The sequence below is a fragment of the Argiope bruennichi genome, chromosome 6, assembly GCF_947563725.1.
Source record: "Argiope bruennichi chromosome 6, qqArgBrue1.1, whole genome shotgun sequence".
Taxonomy (NCBI): Eukaryota; Metazoa; Arthropoda; class Arachnida; order Araneae; family Araneidae; genus Argiope; species Argiope bruennichi.
In genome coordinates this window covers 127,530,705-127,548,586 of record NC_079156.1, presented here as the reverse complement: position 1 = coordinate 127,548,586, position 17,882 = coordinate 127,530,705, and the positions used below count along the sequence as shown (strand labels likewise).

General features: G+C 28.2%; 1 protein-coding gene across 1 annotated transcript; it reads left to right on the top strand.

Annotated features, from left to right (window-relative positions):
- Nucleotides 1-372: 372 nt before the first annotated feature.
- On the top strand, nt 373-14,053 carry LOC129972029 (zinc finger protein 182-like). Its single transcript, XM_056086010.1, has 4 exons — nt 373-801; nt 8,448-8,562; nt 8,948-9,228; nt 13,841-14,053. Exons 1-4 carry the CDS (start codon nt 373-375, stop codon nt 14,051-14,053), a joined length of 1,038 nt encoding a protein of 345 aa, XP_055941985.1.
- Nucleotides 14,054-17,882: the final 3,829 nt, after the last annotated feature.

The following is a 17,882-nucleotide window of genomic DNA, read 5'->3' as shown; positions in this document are numbered from 1 at the left end:
ATTTCTTGTGAAGTTTTGAATGGTCAGAATTTCTTTTAAACAGAAAAATTAATGGCTCAGTATTTGTGTCCGTATTGTCGCAGAATGGTGACATACAACGATAATCATCCTTGTCACATTTATATGAGCGAAGACAATGAAAACTCATTACAGCAGCCTAACGAATCGAATAAAAGGAATGCAAAATACAACTGTGGCAAATTTCCTGGACTTTTGAATGACAGTTCATGAAATTTACCAAACGAAAATGAAAGGTATAAATATCTTATAAATAAGTTTGAAACCACATTTTCCGGATCAAGTGGTACTGACATTCAAAGAGGATCAGATGTATCAGACCAGATCTATGCAACAACTGATGACGAATGCAAAATGTCTCTTGAAGATAGCAAACCTCGGTTTTTGAATAAAGATAAAAAGGATTTTATGGATTCGCTAGAATGTGTTATCAGAAATGCTCTTTCAGATAATGACAATTTTTCCGGAACTGCGAATTCGACTGTGATTTTTTTGCAAACAGGATGTAACGAGCCAAAAAATGGCAAAGTGCAAGTGTCGGTGGATGTAATTGATGAACATATTTCACCTGGAATGCACTCTCAAGGTTACAATAATAAAAAGAATATTGCAACTGGCTTGAAGGAACCTATCTCTACCAAGGAGGATGATCATGCTGTGGCTGGACATTCCGGGATGTGTCCCCGTAAGAAGAAATTCCCTTGCAGTTTATGTCCAAAGGAATTCAAGAGACTAGATTACCTCGTCACCCATTATCGAACCCACACTGGCGAAAAGCCTTATGTGTGTGATATATGCGGAAGAAAATTTACCCAAATAGGAAGTCACAACAGACATTATAGAACCCACACGGGTGAAAGACCTTTTGTGTGCGACTTCTGTAATAAAAGTTTTTATCTAAAGGGTAATCTTAAAAAACATATTCCTACCCACACTGGAGAAAAACCTTATAAATGTCCAATTTGTGGAATGGCATTCACATACAGCAGCGATTGCAATATCCATCGCAGAACAATGCATGATTGAAATGAAATCACCAAATTAAAGAAATAAATATTCTTTCCTTGTATGAAATTATTTAACATTTTTTAACAAATTAGAGTCATTTAATTGTTAAATTTTATTTTAAAAATTACTATATTAATCTTTTTACTTTGATGAAGTATATTTCCTGATATAAATCCCATAAGTTACTTGTATTTTACTAATAATGGACAATTAAAATATACTTCCAGTTCAAATGCATTTATAAGTGAGTGTATTAAAATTGCTTATATTTTTTAAGCAGTAATAAAAAATTTTACCAATTTTTATTAAAAATGCATTTTTTCCTCTCTTCAAATAAAACTGTTATTATTACTTGTTTTGGTTTTCACTAAATATTAAATATTTCTAAATGCAATGTTATTTACTGTTTCATTTCTAGTTTTCAGAATATTTGGGAAAACATTTTAATACTTACTTAGTAATGGTTTTAAATAAAGGTGATTGATATGATATTTGAATTAAAAATATGACTAAGTTCGGTAAATAATTGTAATAATCGATAAAGAGATGTGACCAACACTTTTAAAACTTATTTATTAATGAATAATATTTGCCGCAATTGGAAAATATAGATAAAACGTAAAATCTTTTTTTTTAATATTAATTGCGAACTTTGCAAGGTGTATTTTACTTCGTATCTTGAAGATATTGATCTAGAAGAGATATTTAATGCACTAATGTAAAAAGTTTAATAAATATTTTTATATTAGACCTAAGATTCCAATGTTTCTGCGTTATTTTTTTTTTGCTTTCCAAGAAATACTTTGTAGTCATTTTCTATGAAATAAATAAATTCAGTATCAATTTTTTCCAATGATCTGTGTAATCACTTTTAGTACTTAAGATAAACGTGCAAATTGACACATACAGGACAAATAAAATTTCCAAATTTGTCTAATGAACTTTTTCAATGCCGGGAATTTGGAGGTCAAAACGGTGTTTTTGAAATGTTTGCTAGCAGTTTAATTAATTAAAAAACAAACGTTATTTTGGCCATAAATTTCCAATACAAAAAATACTTTTATTGAATATTTCAGTATTTGAATATTGAAGTTTTGAATATTTTTGTATTTTAAATTAACATTTCAATTTGAATCATGCGAAGGTAAAAAACAATTTAAATATACACATTTTTAATACTGCTTTCCCTTTCTTGTAATAAATCTTATCTTGTTTTATGGACAATTGTTTTGTGTTGATATGCCGAGGCATTTTATCGTCATTCTTTTCTCCTATACGTTAATGAATGATCATTTCTTCGAATCATTTTCCTGGGAATGAATTTACTGGATTTTATGTGATAAAGTTGCAAGACTTTTAAGCACCGCTTTGATTCGACCAGCGAATTATTGATGTAGCAACGTGTTAGAGGCAAATTGAATGCTGTAAAATATAATTTTCAGGGTTTAAGCTACATATATTGAATTCATGTTTTCGAAGAACACTATATTTGTGAGTAATCTGGTTACTAAAAAAACTGATGAATGTTAAAAGCAAAAATTATTTGCTAGAACTTTTGTCGTCCGAATATAAAAGAATAAGAATTGATTTTTTAGATTATGTGTTAGGTGTAAAATATGAATCTTTTTAATTTCATTCAATTATAATATTATTTAAGAATTTTTTTGAGCAGAATCCGGGTAAATGTCAAACTGTGTCATTTTCTCTTCTTTGTCTCAGTTCTTCCAACTAAATTGCTTTCACGGTGTTGTTGTCACCATGTATATGATGCATGAAATGCGTTTTTTTGGTACAGAAATAAATTTGAATTTTTATATTTTGTTCGATTTACTGGCAGAATCATTTGACCTTAAATCTACTCTCCTTGAATTGATGAGATATTTCTTCGACATACCTTCGAATCAAACTTCTTGCGATAAAGTCTATAGATTTTTGCGTCCAAAGAATTCTAATTTGAACCTGAAATAAAATCTGCTATAATAAATAATTAACATTAATTTGGTCTATTTAAAATGATATTTTTTCAGTTTAAACTTACGATTGTTTAAAAAGTATGGAAGATTTTTTTTTGAATAGACAAAAATATTTTTTTATTTCACAGAGATCTGTTTCTATTTTTTACATCTTGTTCTAAAGAAAATGAAAAAAGGAAAACGTCTTCTATTAAGACTTTTTTGATTTAGATATTGAAATTTATTATCAAGACAGATGCCAAACAACGAATTTGGATCAAAGATATTTCGTATCCCGAGTTTTCTAAACAAAATCTATTTAACTAAGTAATTTTTTTAATAATTACTTTTTGTACTAGGACAAATACATTTGCAAATTAAAGAAAATTTAGAAAGCTTTACAGAAAGTTACATAAATCGGAGTCTTGTTTTAAACCTTAGATTCGGATATTATATTAGAATCTTATAACAGGGATTCATTTTAAGAAAACTTCTTTAGCACTTTTTTAAAGTAATTTTTATTAAAAATTCTTTCATTGATTAAATACAATTTAAATGTATCAAAAATTTTATTTTTTATAATTATTCAAAACTGTACGTCTATGGTATTATGCTTCTGGAAGAAATTAAAGCCTTGCTTTCTTTTTATTAATACTTATTGAATATTTTTGATAACACGAAAAATGAACAACCTGATTTCTGTGTCAGTTATACGATAGAATATTGAATTGAGGCGAGATTCACCCTTGTGTTTATTCCAAGAAGAATGGCTATCTGTATTCAATACTCAGTTGAGGAGAACTGTTAAAAATTATAAAATCCATTTTGATGTAATAGATAGATTAAAGGGATATTCGAATGACGGTTACGGAAACAATATTCCTGTATACCTAAAAAATATTTAGATAAAATTTTTGATGAAATTACAAAATTAATTAGGCATTCTGGTTTCCCATAAGACAATACAGAACCTGGTAAAGAGATAATTAATGTGTTAGGAGGACTAGCAAAAGATCGTATGTACGTATAATAACATAATACTAATTCTAGACACCCCGATGGCGCACAGATAAAAGAACGGTCCACTACAGCAACACTGGCGGGAACTGTGGTTGAGTCCTAAGGTTCATCTTCGGCCACGGTTCAACACTTTCCTAAGGCAGTTTGTCGGGCCATAGATGGGAGGAGCCGGATACCCCTCCTTTTTGTGTTCCCACCAAGATAGCGAGATCCAGCCACCAAGCCGGAAGCTTCTCATCCTCAGTTTTGAGGTGCCCTTACAGGGGTATGGATGCAAGTGTCAGGATAAACAGCAGTTTTATCTGGTTAAATTCAATTTTTCAAAATTAGGATGAGGACAAGGCTGCCAATGTCATTGATTCTATTTACAGTTTACTTAAATAATGTTAAAGGTGTTGAACTTTCCAAAATGCAATGTATAAAAACAAAATAAACTTTTTATTATTGTGATAAATAATTCAATGGAAAAAATCTCTATTGACAATCATAATCGGACACATACTGGCGAAAAGCCAGTGTGCTCTGTGAATGTGTGTTAAAAACAAATTTACTGAAAAATAAGTCTCTTCAGGAATCACAGAATACACATTGGCGAGCAGCTCTTTTTTGTGCGATATATGAGGAAAAGAATTTGCTCCGAAAGAAAATCTCATCCATCATTATCGGTCAAACAGGAGGAATAAACTTTTTGTGTGTGATGTGTATAACAAAAGTAATTTTCAACATTTTAATCTTATGGTACATTTACGGACTCACATTGACGAAAAGTCTTGTGAATTTCCAGTTTGTGAAAAGAGTTTGACATCGCACGAGAAATAAGAATGAAAAGAAACAGCTCATTTCAGAAATAAAGCGCGTTCTAAAATATTAGATTTGCACAGGAATGGAAATAATCACCTTCAATCTATCAAACTAAATAACTTTCAATAATATTTTCAACGATTTCAGTCTAGTGACATTGTGTAAATTCCAATAATTTGACGAAGTATATTTCCTGATTTCAATCAATCATTGTTAATTTAAAAAATGATGGAAGTAATTTATTTTCTAAGTAAGTTATCTGTCTCGAAATATTTTTTTAAAAATATCTTTGTTTATTTCCCATAATAGAAGTCTTTATTTTTTCTTTCTTTGGCTTCTTCCAAGTCTTAAATTGTTAATGGCATACCAAACAGGAAATACTCTAAGGATATGGAGCTGGTCGTTTTTTTTTTTTTTTTTTTAATTTTTTTATTTTACTTGAAAATGATCTTTTCCAATAACTTTTTTTATCATTTCACTTTTTAGTTTTTTTTTTAATATTTTAATAAATATTTATATTTTGACAAAATTTTTGTTAATCCTAATTGCATCGGAAGCAACATTGCAACTATAAAAATTGTCTTTTGATTTGTGGATGAACAATTATTATTCTTAATAAATGAAAGTAAAGATTTTTAATATAATGTTCAATTAATAAATTTATTTCCAATTTGTTGCAACAGGAAAATTTCTGAAAATCTAAAATCTAATTTTATTGGCATTGATGAGTCTTAAAAATAATTTACATTTATGTTTTTCGAAAATCATAAGCACATTTCGAACAGATCCCGATATGTACCGTTTCGTTTCTAGTTTCTTTCAACGACATAGCAAAATTTTATACATAAATGAAAGAATCGGTTTGAAATAGTAGTAAGGAAGTGACATCTTAATTTTGCATCAGTATGAAAACTAATTTTTTTTTACTATGAAGTTTAATTACTAAACAGTATTTGTATATACAAAAATTAAATGAAATGGATAATTTAAATTTACTTCTAATGTCAAATCTTTATAACTGTAAAATAATGATTTGTTACTCATTTGGTTTGTACTTGTTATTTACTTCAATATTTTCAGTCAATTTTAATATAAGATATCAAAGTTGCAAATTCAATAATTATTTCCTATTTCATGGTTTTTAGAATAAATACATTAAAAAAATGCATTCTTCCCTATCCCACTCTAGAGTGTTTGCAATATGTAAGAATCGAATATCTTTAGCGTATTTATCTTATTTGTTGATAACAGATTTTAACATGTTTATAAATGAAATTAAACTGACAGTGTCATAAAATGTGGGAAGATAAAGTTTTACATTTTAAATTATTTACAGTTCTTATTTTCAAATGTAATAATTTCATCAAACATTTGGAGCATTAGGAAAATCTGATTCTCTATTTTTCATATATAATCCTGTAATTCAAATTATCTTCACGAATTTTCAATACTTTGATTAGTTCAATACTGATTTTTTTTTAAACAATGAATGCAATCGACAAAAAATTCGGATTCGAGTTTTAGATATTTCTCCATATTTCGGACCCCACGGGTTTCGAAAAACCTTTTTTTTTAGAATTTCATATATCTATATGTGAATGAGATAACTTTAAAAATCCTTAAACTAAACAGATGAAATTTGTCTTAAATAAGAGAAATGGAACCCTACCAAGTCAAAGACCAAACTTGATGATGTCGGTACAAAGTAACCCCAACTAACAGAAAGTCACAAGAAAGATTTATCAATACCTAAAACCAGAAACCTACCAAAATTCCAAAATTCTTTAAAAAACGCATTAAATGCCTGAAGTAGAACAACGGTCTCCAAAACCACATGAATATAAAATGCCATCATTTTATCTGGAAATAGTTATACAGTCATAACAACAACATAAACATAACACTAACTATACAACATAAATAGTTACACAATAAAATCACATCGCAAAAATAATCATAAGTTATTTTAATAGTTAATGAAAGATACAACAATAGTTATACAGAGAAGGTACAAAACAATAATAGTTAAACAATACACAATGAAGTTAAACAAGAATAAAATGATGCTGTGAAGTCACTCAATTTCAATTGATAATAATTGATCGATAATATCGACACATAATTTTTTTTAACAAAAGGATGCCGAATAAAAATTTTCAAATTTTACTTTTACCAGTCAAGAAGCAGGACACTCCACATATTATCACATTTAGAGGAGTATTTCATTATTTATTGACATAGACCAAATGAGTTCCTTTCTAAAGAATTTTGAGCAATATTCATTAGAAAGTAACAAACTATTATTAGGAAGTCTGCTGTTTTGTTAATAAAGCACTCATGAACTCGATGAATACAAAACACAAAATGAAAGGCAGATAAAATTTGATACACTGATTGTGGTGTCTAAAATAAGTATTCTTATGAAATTTCGAAAGAAATTTCTGAACGATTTGACCGTCTGTCGGTTTGTACTTATGCATGCATAGAAACGAAATAACTAATAAACTCATTGACTTAATCAAGGGAAATTTGAATGAGATCTATAACTGTAAATCTATAATTCCTTGTTAAATTTATGCTTAAGAAAACACCCGAAATTCCTATTTCATTTAGTAGATTCAGTAAAAATGCCAAATATATGCCACAAATCAATATTTCGTAACTATTATTCGCCAATGCCGAGCAAAAATTTCATGGCTTTACTCTACTCCCCAATTATACTCTTCATTATAGAATATGCAAGAAAGCTTCGATGAGACCAATCCCGATTTTGGATTTTGGATGCCAGGAATAAATGTAACAAAATTGCTAATTTCGTATAAGATTTTTCTAAGAAATTTTCCAGAGTGTAATTTTATATATAAATAAAAAGTCTCGTACAATAAAATTGAAACCAAATAAAAGCAGAGAAAAGTTATTTTAACTGGGAGAACTTTATTGCCTTTCATTTTATACAAAGACCTGCTTCTATTTTCGATATTGTTATAAAATAAGAAGGAAAATAGGAATACATCGTATTATACAAGCAATCATGCATGAATTTGAAAGGATTTTGATTGTTTAAATGGATGATCAAAGCACTATTAAATATAAGGATTTAGAAATAATGGGGAGCAGACATGAAAAAATATTGAATATCTGATAATCAACGTTTTCAAAACTACATGAATTTCTAGAACTATAATTATACGACCATTCAATTTTTATATTAAATCAGATGATTAGAATATTTCGAACAACCATACAAAAATTTCTTAAAATAAAATCTTATTTTAAAATTCAAATATCAAGATTTACACTATATTCGAATCCAGTACTGAAATTTCGGAAAGGAAACTCTAGCATGTAATTTACGAAACGAATCAGCTCCAATTTTTACATCAGTTGAATCATTTTAATCGTAGCAATTTCTACAATAACATAATTATTCAGTTATAATCATGTCTCATTAAACTACTGCAAGAAACAAAAGCTCGCTTACTTTTCTCATCAATAGCTATTTAATATATTTTTGAGTGGTCAGAATTTCTATTAAGTTGGAATATAATGGCTCAGTACTTGTGTCCGTATTGCAACAGAATGGTGACATATAACGATAATCACACTTGTTTCATTTATATGAGCGAAGACAACGTGTTTTCATTACAGCAGCCTAAAGATTCAAATAAAAGGAATGCAAAATACGATAATGACAAATTTGCTCAGATTTTGAATGACAGCTCCGGAAAATCATGTTCAGGAAATCTTCCAAATGAAATTGAAGGTATGAGCATCTTATGAATGCATTTGATAACGCATTTTGCGGACGAATGCCGAATGTTCAGACGAATAAAAAACTTTCTAAAGAAAATACGGTGATAAGAACTATTTCAGAAAAGGATGAATCGGGCAATATTTAAGGATATGATTTTTGTGATATTTATAAGAGGAAACCAAATGGATCAGAATTTACTTATGAGCAAGAGAGTGTGTCCAGTTTGTTCTTTGCGGAGCATGAAATATCCGTTAGAGAGAGCGGATGGCGATCTTTTAATAGCAATAAAAATAATTTTGTGGATTCTTTAAAATGTGAAAACTCAAACACCTGCATAGGCAACAAAGAAATTTCTGGATCTACAATTTGCTTGTGAATTCTGATTTCCTTCCAGAACGAAAAAAAGCAAATAATGATTTGATTAGTTTGTCAGACGATGTAATGAATGAAATAATTTCACACGAAACGAACTCCTGGTACCACTGTACGAGCGAGGCAATGGCTGCTAAAACGAAGGAGCCTGACTCCTCCATGAAGGTTGATAATCCTGTGGCAGGACCTTCAGGAAAAAATCCCCACAAGAGAAATTTTGTTCGGAATTTTAATTCTAAACAAATCCCTTGGAAAAGTAATCTTGGCGACCATTATGGAACATACATGGGCGAAAAGCCCTTAGTTTGTAATGTGGGTAAAAAAGAATCTTCCCGAAAAAGCTATGTCAGGAGCCATTATAGGATACACACAGGCGAGAAACCCTTCATTTGTAATGTGTCGAAAACGGATTTTTTTTAAGCAGTCTCGTCAGTCATTCACATAGTCGAGAAGCCATTCGTGTGTTTTGTGTGCAAGAAACGTTTTGCTGACAACAGTATTCTCTGACAATGCATGTCCAGGCTCACACAGGAGAGAGATCTTTTAAGTGCATCGTTTGTAGAAAATCATCGTTTGTAGAAAGAGCAGCCGCAAACGCGGTGCACATGATAGAAGGATGCACATATGAAATTAATTACAGAAATGGTTCTTTTATTGAAAAATGAAACTGTCCTTAAATTCTTTTTCGACTTGCTATAGTTTTGATTCAGAGTCAGAAAAATTTATTTTAAAGTCCTGATTTTAAACCCATAAGTTATTGTTTCTTTAACTGATGACTGATCGACGATAATTTAAGTATTCAGTTTCAATTACTTGCATCTAAATGTTTATAGTAATTAAATGTATTTTTACGTTTATAATTCGCTTTAATTGTGTCGCCAATTCTAACGCGCCCATTGGTTTAGTGAAAAGAAGTTGCCATTTTGTGTTACAGTTTTAATGTCAAGTATTTCTTTCAACCATAATATGTTTGTATCCTTTCTTTTCAAGATTCTTTAAGCATTTAAGTAATATATTTTAGCTAGGTGTCGATTAAGCATAATAGCATTGACTGCAATAAATTAACAATTCTAATTTACATATGATCAATTAGAAACTACTTTTTTCAGACTTTGCATTTTTAATTGAATGTTAAATTTTTAAAGTTATGTGAAAATCTGAAATATTTAGCAGAATGTTTCGCTTTGATCTTCTATATAAAGATGAACTTATTTGTAAGTTGAATTAAAATGACCGTCTCATAAAAGGAAAGGAAAATTTGGCATTTGACTTTGAAATCAATATTAATGCGTGTTTTCTGATTTCAGTTATTTGATAATGCTGTGAAATCTAAATATTCTTTTTTTATAAAAGAGAGCATACTTTTATTTTTCTCTAAGACAATCATTTAAACTATTTAAATAATTTTAAATTACAATTGTCATACTCTACTGCGATTTCACAAATTGGCCAATACAGTTCATTTAAAGAAATACTTATATTTTAATTTCCGATTAAAATATTATTTTTACAGTGTCGATACATGCGTTTAAAGAGTTTATAGCGCAAGTCTCCCAAAATAAAAGTTCTTTGAATTTCGTGCTTTACTGCAGAAATGTTGATTTAGCTGGCTTTCATCCGCTGCGCTCGAAATACTCCACTTGCGATCTAAGATCGGTAGGAAATGACAAGTTAAAACATTTACATTTTAATTTCTTATGTAATGTATATTTTAAATGATACTATATGTACCGCAAATGCAATTGGGTAAGATCTACACTGAAATGAGAATAAGCAGACCCAGAATATATTACTTAAAAATGAGTTCATTTTAAATAAAATACAATATTGATGTTTTCAGTCAACACTAAAAGATTCGAGCTCGTCATTATCGTAAAAGAGATTACGGCATTTTTATAGGGTAAATATGTAATTTACTTTTTTACCAGATGTTCATTGGAATTTTTTTTACAGAGAGCAGCCAATCCAAGAAATTTGTAAAAACATTGAGGCTATTTGCAATTTTTATTCTTTTAATATTTAAAAAATAATAATAATTTTTGAAATTATTTGTTTAGCTAACAGTATTGTGTACCCTTAAAAAGAAAATGACATTCTAAAGTTTGAAAATATGAACTATCAATATTAAATAAAAACTTCAAACTGACATCACGTCGCTTGTGCCAACTCTCTTCAATCAAATTGATCTGATCGGTATCATTTTTCAAATATTTTTATAATATAGTTTTAAAAAAATTGGCCCTAAGATTTTATTTTCATATAAATAGAAACTTATGAAAGGCTAAAATTATTTTGTATACACTTTTAAGTTATAAAGCTATAAATTTAAGAAATTAAATCATTCAATAAGCATTCAATTTACAAAATTAATTAATTTTAATTTTTTAAAATTATCTTTTTTCTTTGATATCATTTTCATCATTTCAATAAATATGGATATTAAATATTATTTCTCCGACACCACATAATATATGCGCATAGAGGTTTGACATGATGTATTAAATCCATAAATGTTGACATTTTTTTTTTTTTGATTTTTAAATAATTCAAAGCAGCAATGGCCATAACTGTCTTGCTCCGTTTAGCCTTCTTAGCTTACTTAAAAGTACTTAGTTGTACATTTTATATCTGGAATTTTAAGTTTTTTTTCCCACTAAATACAAGGCTCTATTTTAATTTTCAATCAAACGAAGTATAGAAAGAAAAATTACATTCGTCAGAAGATGCGAAATTGCGATTTTGACGAACTACATGGTTCTCAGATCCCTGAGTCTAAAAATCATGTTTCTGGTTTCATGTCTGATAGAGAACAGAAATATGTATGAATGCGAATTTAACAAACATATGAATTTTTTATCCTTATATGTGCACCTCTTCATTGAACGAAATAATTCTTAGTTCATTTTGCTAATCGGTTTGACGAAATATATAGCATTCAAATTTTATAGCATGGTATGCTTCGGTTCAAACATTTCTCTAATGTTGTAAAAATGTATGGTGTCAATTCAAGAACGCAGAACAGCCCTTTTATTCGCTATTGAAAACATATTAAGAAATATTTGCAATAAAAACTGCTATTGCAGCAAAAGACGAAGAAATGAACAGCGATACTATATTTAAAAAATATTCATTTAGATTGTTTTGTGTTGAATGCGAATTCGAAAAATTATATTTTTTGTTGCTTGAAATTGGGATTGATTCAATTAATTAAATTACAATCACAAAAATTTGCTGCATCACAATTACAAAAATTGTGATGCAGCAACTTTATCTTATCTTAGGAAATCACAAAGTATTTTAATTTTGTATCGAATTACTTTTCCGAGTGCAAAGGGTTAAGTGTTCTTTCAAATGAAATTAAAATTCAGTACTTACCAGCATGATGATTGTGTAAAGAAAATCAATCAGAAAGGTTCTGCACAGTTTTAAAAAAAAGTTTTGCGTACTTTAAATATGTCTATTTTGAAATGGCATCTTAACTTAGAATAAAAGTCAAATGACGAGGACTAAATTTATTTTTCAGAAATATTAGAAATATAAACGTTTAAATTTGTAAAAATAAAAAGATTGCAGGAAAACAAATGTTTCCGGATTTCATTTTATTAATATTATATTTCTTCTCAGTCCCATTCTAAAATAATCCTTCATATACATTATGATTACTTAACATATCCTATAAGTAAATACTCCTAAATTTGCACTGAGCAAAAATTTTATCGGTAGAAAATAAAAATGAATCGGAATCGTTTCTTATGGGTGATGGGAAGCAGAAAAAAAACAATATTAATTTGATTTTATTATTAATTATTTAGTTGAATATTTTTCAAGAGAATCTCATTGAATTTCCAACCTTTTCATAGCTATTAATAAAGGTGAGAAAATAAATTATATAATATAAAATGCTTTTTAATATAATATAAAAAATAATATAAATAATATAATATAAAATGCTTTCAATCAAATGTGGTGAAATATAAATTTTTATTTCACAGACATGCATATAATATCTTAATTACTTATAATAGCTTCTTTCACATTCTTAATCCTCACAGGAGTTTTCTTTTTTGAAACAAATCATGAAAATACACTCAAAATAATAAATTCGAATCAACTGCGTAACTCAGCTTAAAAAATGTGTTTACAGCACCCATGTCTTCTACCCTATCTCTGCTCTACTGCAAAATTTTCAAAATCGCATTTTTATACTAACTTATTGGTTTGCATATTAAAATAAATCAAAGGATATTATAAATTAATTAGTAATATCATAAAGCGAAGAATGATTAAAAGTAACAAATTTCGTATCTTCATTACTATCGAATCCAATATTTAAATTTAGGACAGTGGGCTCTAGCATTTCATTCAAGAAACGATCAATTCATAATTTATTCCAGTGTTGAATCTGTTTTAACTTTAAAAAGAGCAGCGAAATTTTAAAACTCGCCAGAATGGCAACCGAATAAAAATCCTGAAGAAACTAAAATCTTAAATTTTTATCTTCAGTAATAATTTATTTTATTACACTTTTGACAAAACAGAAATATATTTAATTTGAAAAGTAATGGGTCAGTACCGTTGTAAACGTTGTAATAATGTAGTGAGACATGGTGAAAATCACCCTTGCTACTTCCATAAAAAATTTCATTACAGGTATTCACGGCAATGCCCATTAGAATGGGATGAAATGCATGAAGCGAAAAAGAATTCTAAGGAAAATTCAAATGACAATTCTTGTTATTTAAGTCAATTTTTACGACAAAACGAAAATAAAAATTTTGAGCTTATAAATGTATCGCTGTTTCAACGTAATGAAGACGTTAAGAATGAAGATAAAAATGATTTTATTGGTTCTCTAGAATATGTTTATAGAAATGCTGTTTCAGATAAAAATAATATTTCTGGAACTACGAATTAGACTGTGAAACTTGCTCTGCCAAGAGAAAGTAATGAGCCGAAAAATGGCAAAAGGCAAGTGTCAGAGGGAGTAAATGAGGAAAATACTTTACCGGAAGTGATCTCCCAGGGTCACAATAAGAACAAGAAAATGGCCAAATACGTGAAGGCACCATTCTCTACCAAAGAAGATGATCATGCTGTGGATGGACCTTCGGGATTCTGTTCTGGTTAGAAGAAATTTCCTCAGATCTGCAGTAGGAAAGACACTCTTAAAACTAATCATCAAACGATATTAGTTTTACTTGCGAGAAGTCCATTGTGTGCGAGATATGTAAGAGACAATTCTCTAAAAAATCAAGTCGCGACGCACATTACAGGACCCACACTAGAGAAATGCATTATGTTCATGATTTTTGCGGAAAATTATACAGCCAGCAATCAAATCTCGTCAGCCATTATCGAACACACACTGGCGACGAGCCGTTCAAGTGCAATATATGTAATAAACAATTCTCTCAGAAAGTATCTCTCAACGTATATTACAGAATACACTCTGGTGAAAACCCTTATATATGTGATGTATGTGGAAAAAAATTCAATCAGAAAAAAAATCGCGACAGACATTATAGAACCCACGCAGGTGAAAGATCTTTCGTGTGCGATGTCTGTAATAGAGAATTTGCTAATAAGGGGTATTTTAATAAACATATTAGAATTAATAGTGGAGAAAAGGCTTCTAAATGTCCAGCTAGCGGAAAATCTTCTACAAACTGCAGCGTGTTCAGTAAACATCATAGAAGAAAGCACGAGTGAAAGTAATCATCAAATTAAAAAAAAAAAATTATTTTACTCTTGCATGAAATTTTTTACATAGTTTATCAAATTGTGGAAATTTTGTCAAAGTTGATAAAATTTTATTAAAATTAATTAAAATTACTGTATGGATTTTATTACTTTGACGAAGTATATTTCCTGATATAGAACTCATAAGGTTTTCTTATTTAATTAATGAATGGCAATGAAAATATATTTTCAATTCAAAAGCATTTTTGTCTGGGTGTTACTGTTTACTGTTATACTGTTTATATTCTTTAAACCCTAGTAAAAATTTTAAAGAATTATATTAAAAATGTATGTTCTCCTCTCTTTTAATAAAATTATTATTATTATTTGTTTTAGTTTTCAATTAAAATTAAATATTTCCCAATTTACTGATATTTGCCTTTTCGTTTATAATAGTATAGTATTTACGTAGTTTTTCAGAGTATTTGGGAAAAAATTTTAATGCTAACTTAGTACCAGTTTGAAATAATGGTATATACTACGATATTTTAACTGAAGAAAGATACTTAGGTTTGGTTAATAATTGTAAAAATCAATAAATAGGTTAAAGCAATATTTTTTTAACTTGAAGATTTATTAATTAATAATATTTGCTGCTGTTGGAAAATGTATATAAAACGTAAAATCTATTTTTAATATTAATGAGGAATTTCACAAAGAATGCCTTTCTTCATATCTTGAAAATCGTTCTCTACAAGAGATACTTAATGCATTCATGTAAAAAGTTTAACAAATATTTTTATATTAGACATGAGATTGAAATGTCTCTATTATATATATATATTTTCTAGGAAATTCTTTGTAGTCATTTTTTATGAAAGAAATAAAGTATTTTAAAAGTAAAGTATTCAGTATCCAATTTTTTTGAATGATTTGTGTAATCTTTTTTCGTACTTAAGATAAACATTTGAGTTGGCGCATGCAGGACAAATAAAATTTTCAAATTTTTCTAATGTGCATTTTCAATGCCAGGAATTTTATGGTCCAAACGATGTTTTTGAAATGTTTTTTTGCAATTCAGTTAATTAAAAAACAAACGAAATTTCTTTATTTTTACACAATAATTATCGAAGAAAAAATTTAATTTTAAACTATACTAAAATTTGAAGCACAATCATTTCAATGTTACGTGTTTTAAACGTGTAATTGTATTTCCTATTTTTAACAAATTAAAAAAAATTATTATTTTATAGCAATATATTTAATTACTGATATTTATCTTTGATCGTTTATTTATTTTTATTAACATTTCATCATGTTTTTTCCCCATTATTAATGGTCAATATAAGATACTTTATTAAAAGTTTTGTAGATTTTCTTTGTATTTAAAATGAACGTTTCGGTTCGAATCATGCGGGACTAAAAATAGTTTATGCGAGCGCATTTTTAATACCGCTGCCCTTTCTTGTAATACAATCACATCTTGTTTCGAAAACTATTATTTTTTGCTGATGTGTAGAGGCATTTTATCTCCTTTCTTTTTTTTCAAAACATTAACGAATTATCATGTCTTCGAATCATTTTCCTGAAGATGAATATATTGGGCTTTATGTTTTTAGTTTGAAAGTCTTTTAAGCATCGCTTGATATCGGTAATATATCATCATGTTAATGATAAAGTGGAATCAGGAAAACTAAAGTTTCAGGGTTTAAGCTACAGAAATTGGATTCCTGCTACTGTGGAGTAATCTGGTTATTTAAATAACTGATGAAAGTTAAAAGCGATAATTATTTGTTAGAAATGTTTTCTACCGAATATGAAGGATACCTATGTACTTTTTGCATTACGATTATGAGTGTAAAAAATAACGCATTTAAATTTGATTCAATTATAAAATTATTGAAGGAATAATTTTAATAGAATACAAGTAAGTTTGAAAGTGTGTATTTTCTATATCTAAGTTCATTCAATAAAATTTTAGTGTTATTAAAAGGCTCTTAGGAGTTTTTTAAAAATTATTGAAATGGATTATCAAGGCAGATGCAAAATGACTCATTTGGATCTAGACTATCTCGTATACCATGTTTCTAAACTGAATCTATTGAAGCGATACGATTTTTCAACCAATATTACTAAATTTAAATCGTTTGAATATAAAAAAAAAATTAAAGCTTCACAGAAATGTACATCAATAGAAGCTTCAAAATTTTACTTCAATAGAAGAATTTCTTCAATAGAAGCTTCAAAATATCGCCTCAAAATTTCCAAACATGGGCATCTACAGAACTTCCAGTTTTAAAGAATTATACAATTGTTCGGTGTTATGTATAAAAAATCCTATTATGCAATCTATATTCTATATTCATCATTAAATTCTTGTTAAAACTTCCACGAAGCGGTCATTCATTTATATTCATGATGCTTGCAATGAACGGTGTTTTCAACTGAACAATATTGTGCTGTTATTTACGTGAGTATTTGAACACATCTGAGAATTATTACTTATTATAGAATTTGTTTCTTGATTCATCTAATTGCCTCATTATAAATCTAAACATCTATAGCATTAAAACGCGGTTTAGCCATTTAAGCAGCATTTATTTTCAAACCTTGATATTTTGTTTATTTCATACTTTTTATACTTTATCATTTTTTGTTTAATCTTACGAAAAATAACACAATAAAAATTTTAACCCTGTTTTGAATCCTATACATTCGAAGAAATAAAGTGAAGAAGACTCAATTTAATAATTAAAGATGTATATGTTAAATATTTGGCCTGGAATTTACTAGTTAAAAAATAGCTTTAAATTTAGATGAATATTAAAGTATTACTTTCTCTTACATTTATTTGAGATAAAAAAATATTTGGTAGAAATTTAATTACTGTTATTGAGTGGATGTTGATGTATTTAGTGGATAAAGCTTTAAGGCTAGGAATGAAATTCTACAAAACTAAAGGAAATATGCAGCTTTCTTCATTCAAAATCTGCGAAATTATTTTGGAAATTTTTGACTTTTATCCTTTTTTTGAAGAATTTTGAAGAGGACAAAACAATATAAATTATGATTTCATTTTCATGTAATGAATACAAATCTCCCTTTAAAAAAAATGTCGAATATTCTTTTTTGCCAAAAAAAAGCTCATTCATTTAAGCACATTTATTACTTTATTATACTAAATTAAGTATTCTTTCAAAAGAAATTAATTTTCAGTACTTGACAGCATGGTGATTGTGCAAAATAAATAACAAGGTTATGATAGTTTTTTAAAAATA

Bases quoted from the DNA above. Each gene is read 5' to 3' on its own strand.
- LOC129972029 (XM_056086010.1), top strand. From the start codon at position 373: ATGTCTCTTGAAGATAGCAAACCTCGGTTTTTGAATAAAGATAAAAAG. The intron at 802-8,447 runs GTGTGTGATATA...TTTTCATTACAG, and splicing joins ACACTGGCGAAAAGCCTTAT to CAGCCTAAAGATTCAAATAA. The intron at 8,563-8,947 runs GTATGAGCATCT...ATTTCCTTCCAG, and splicing joins TCTTCCAAATGAAATTGAAG to AACGAAAAAAAGCAAATAAT.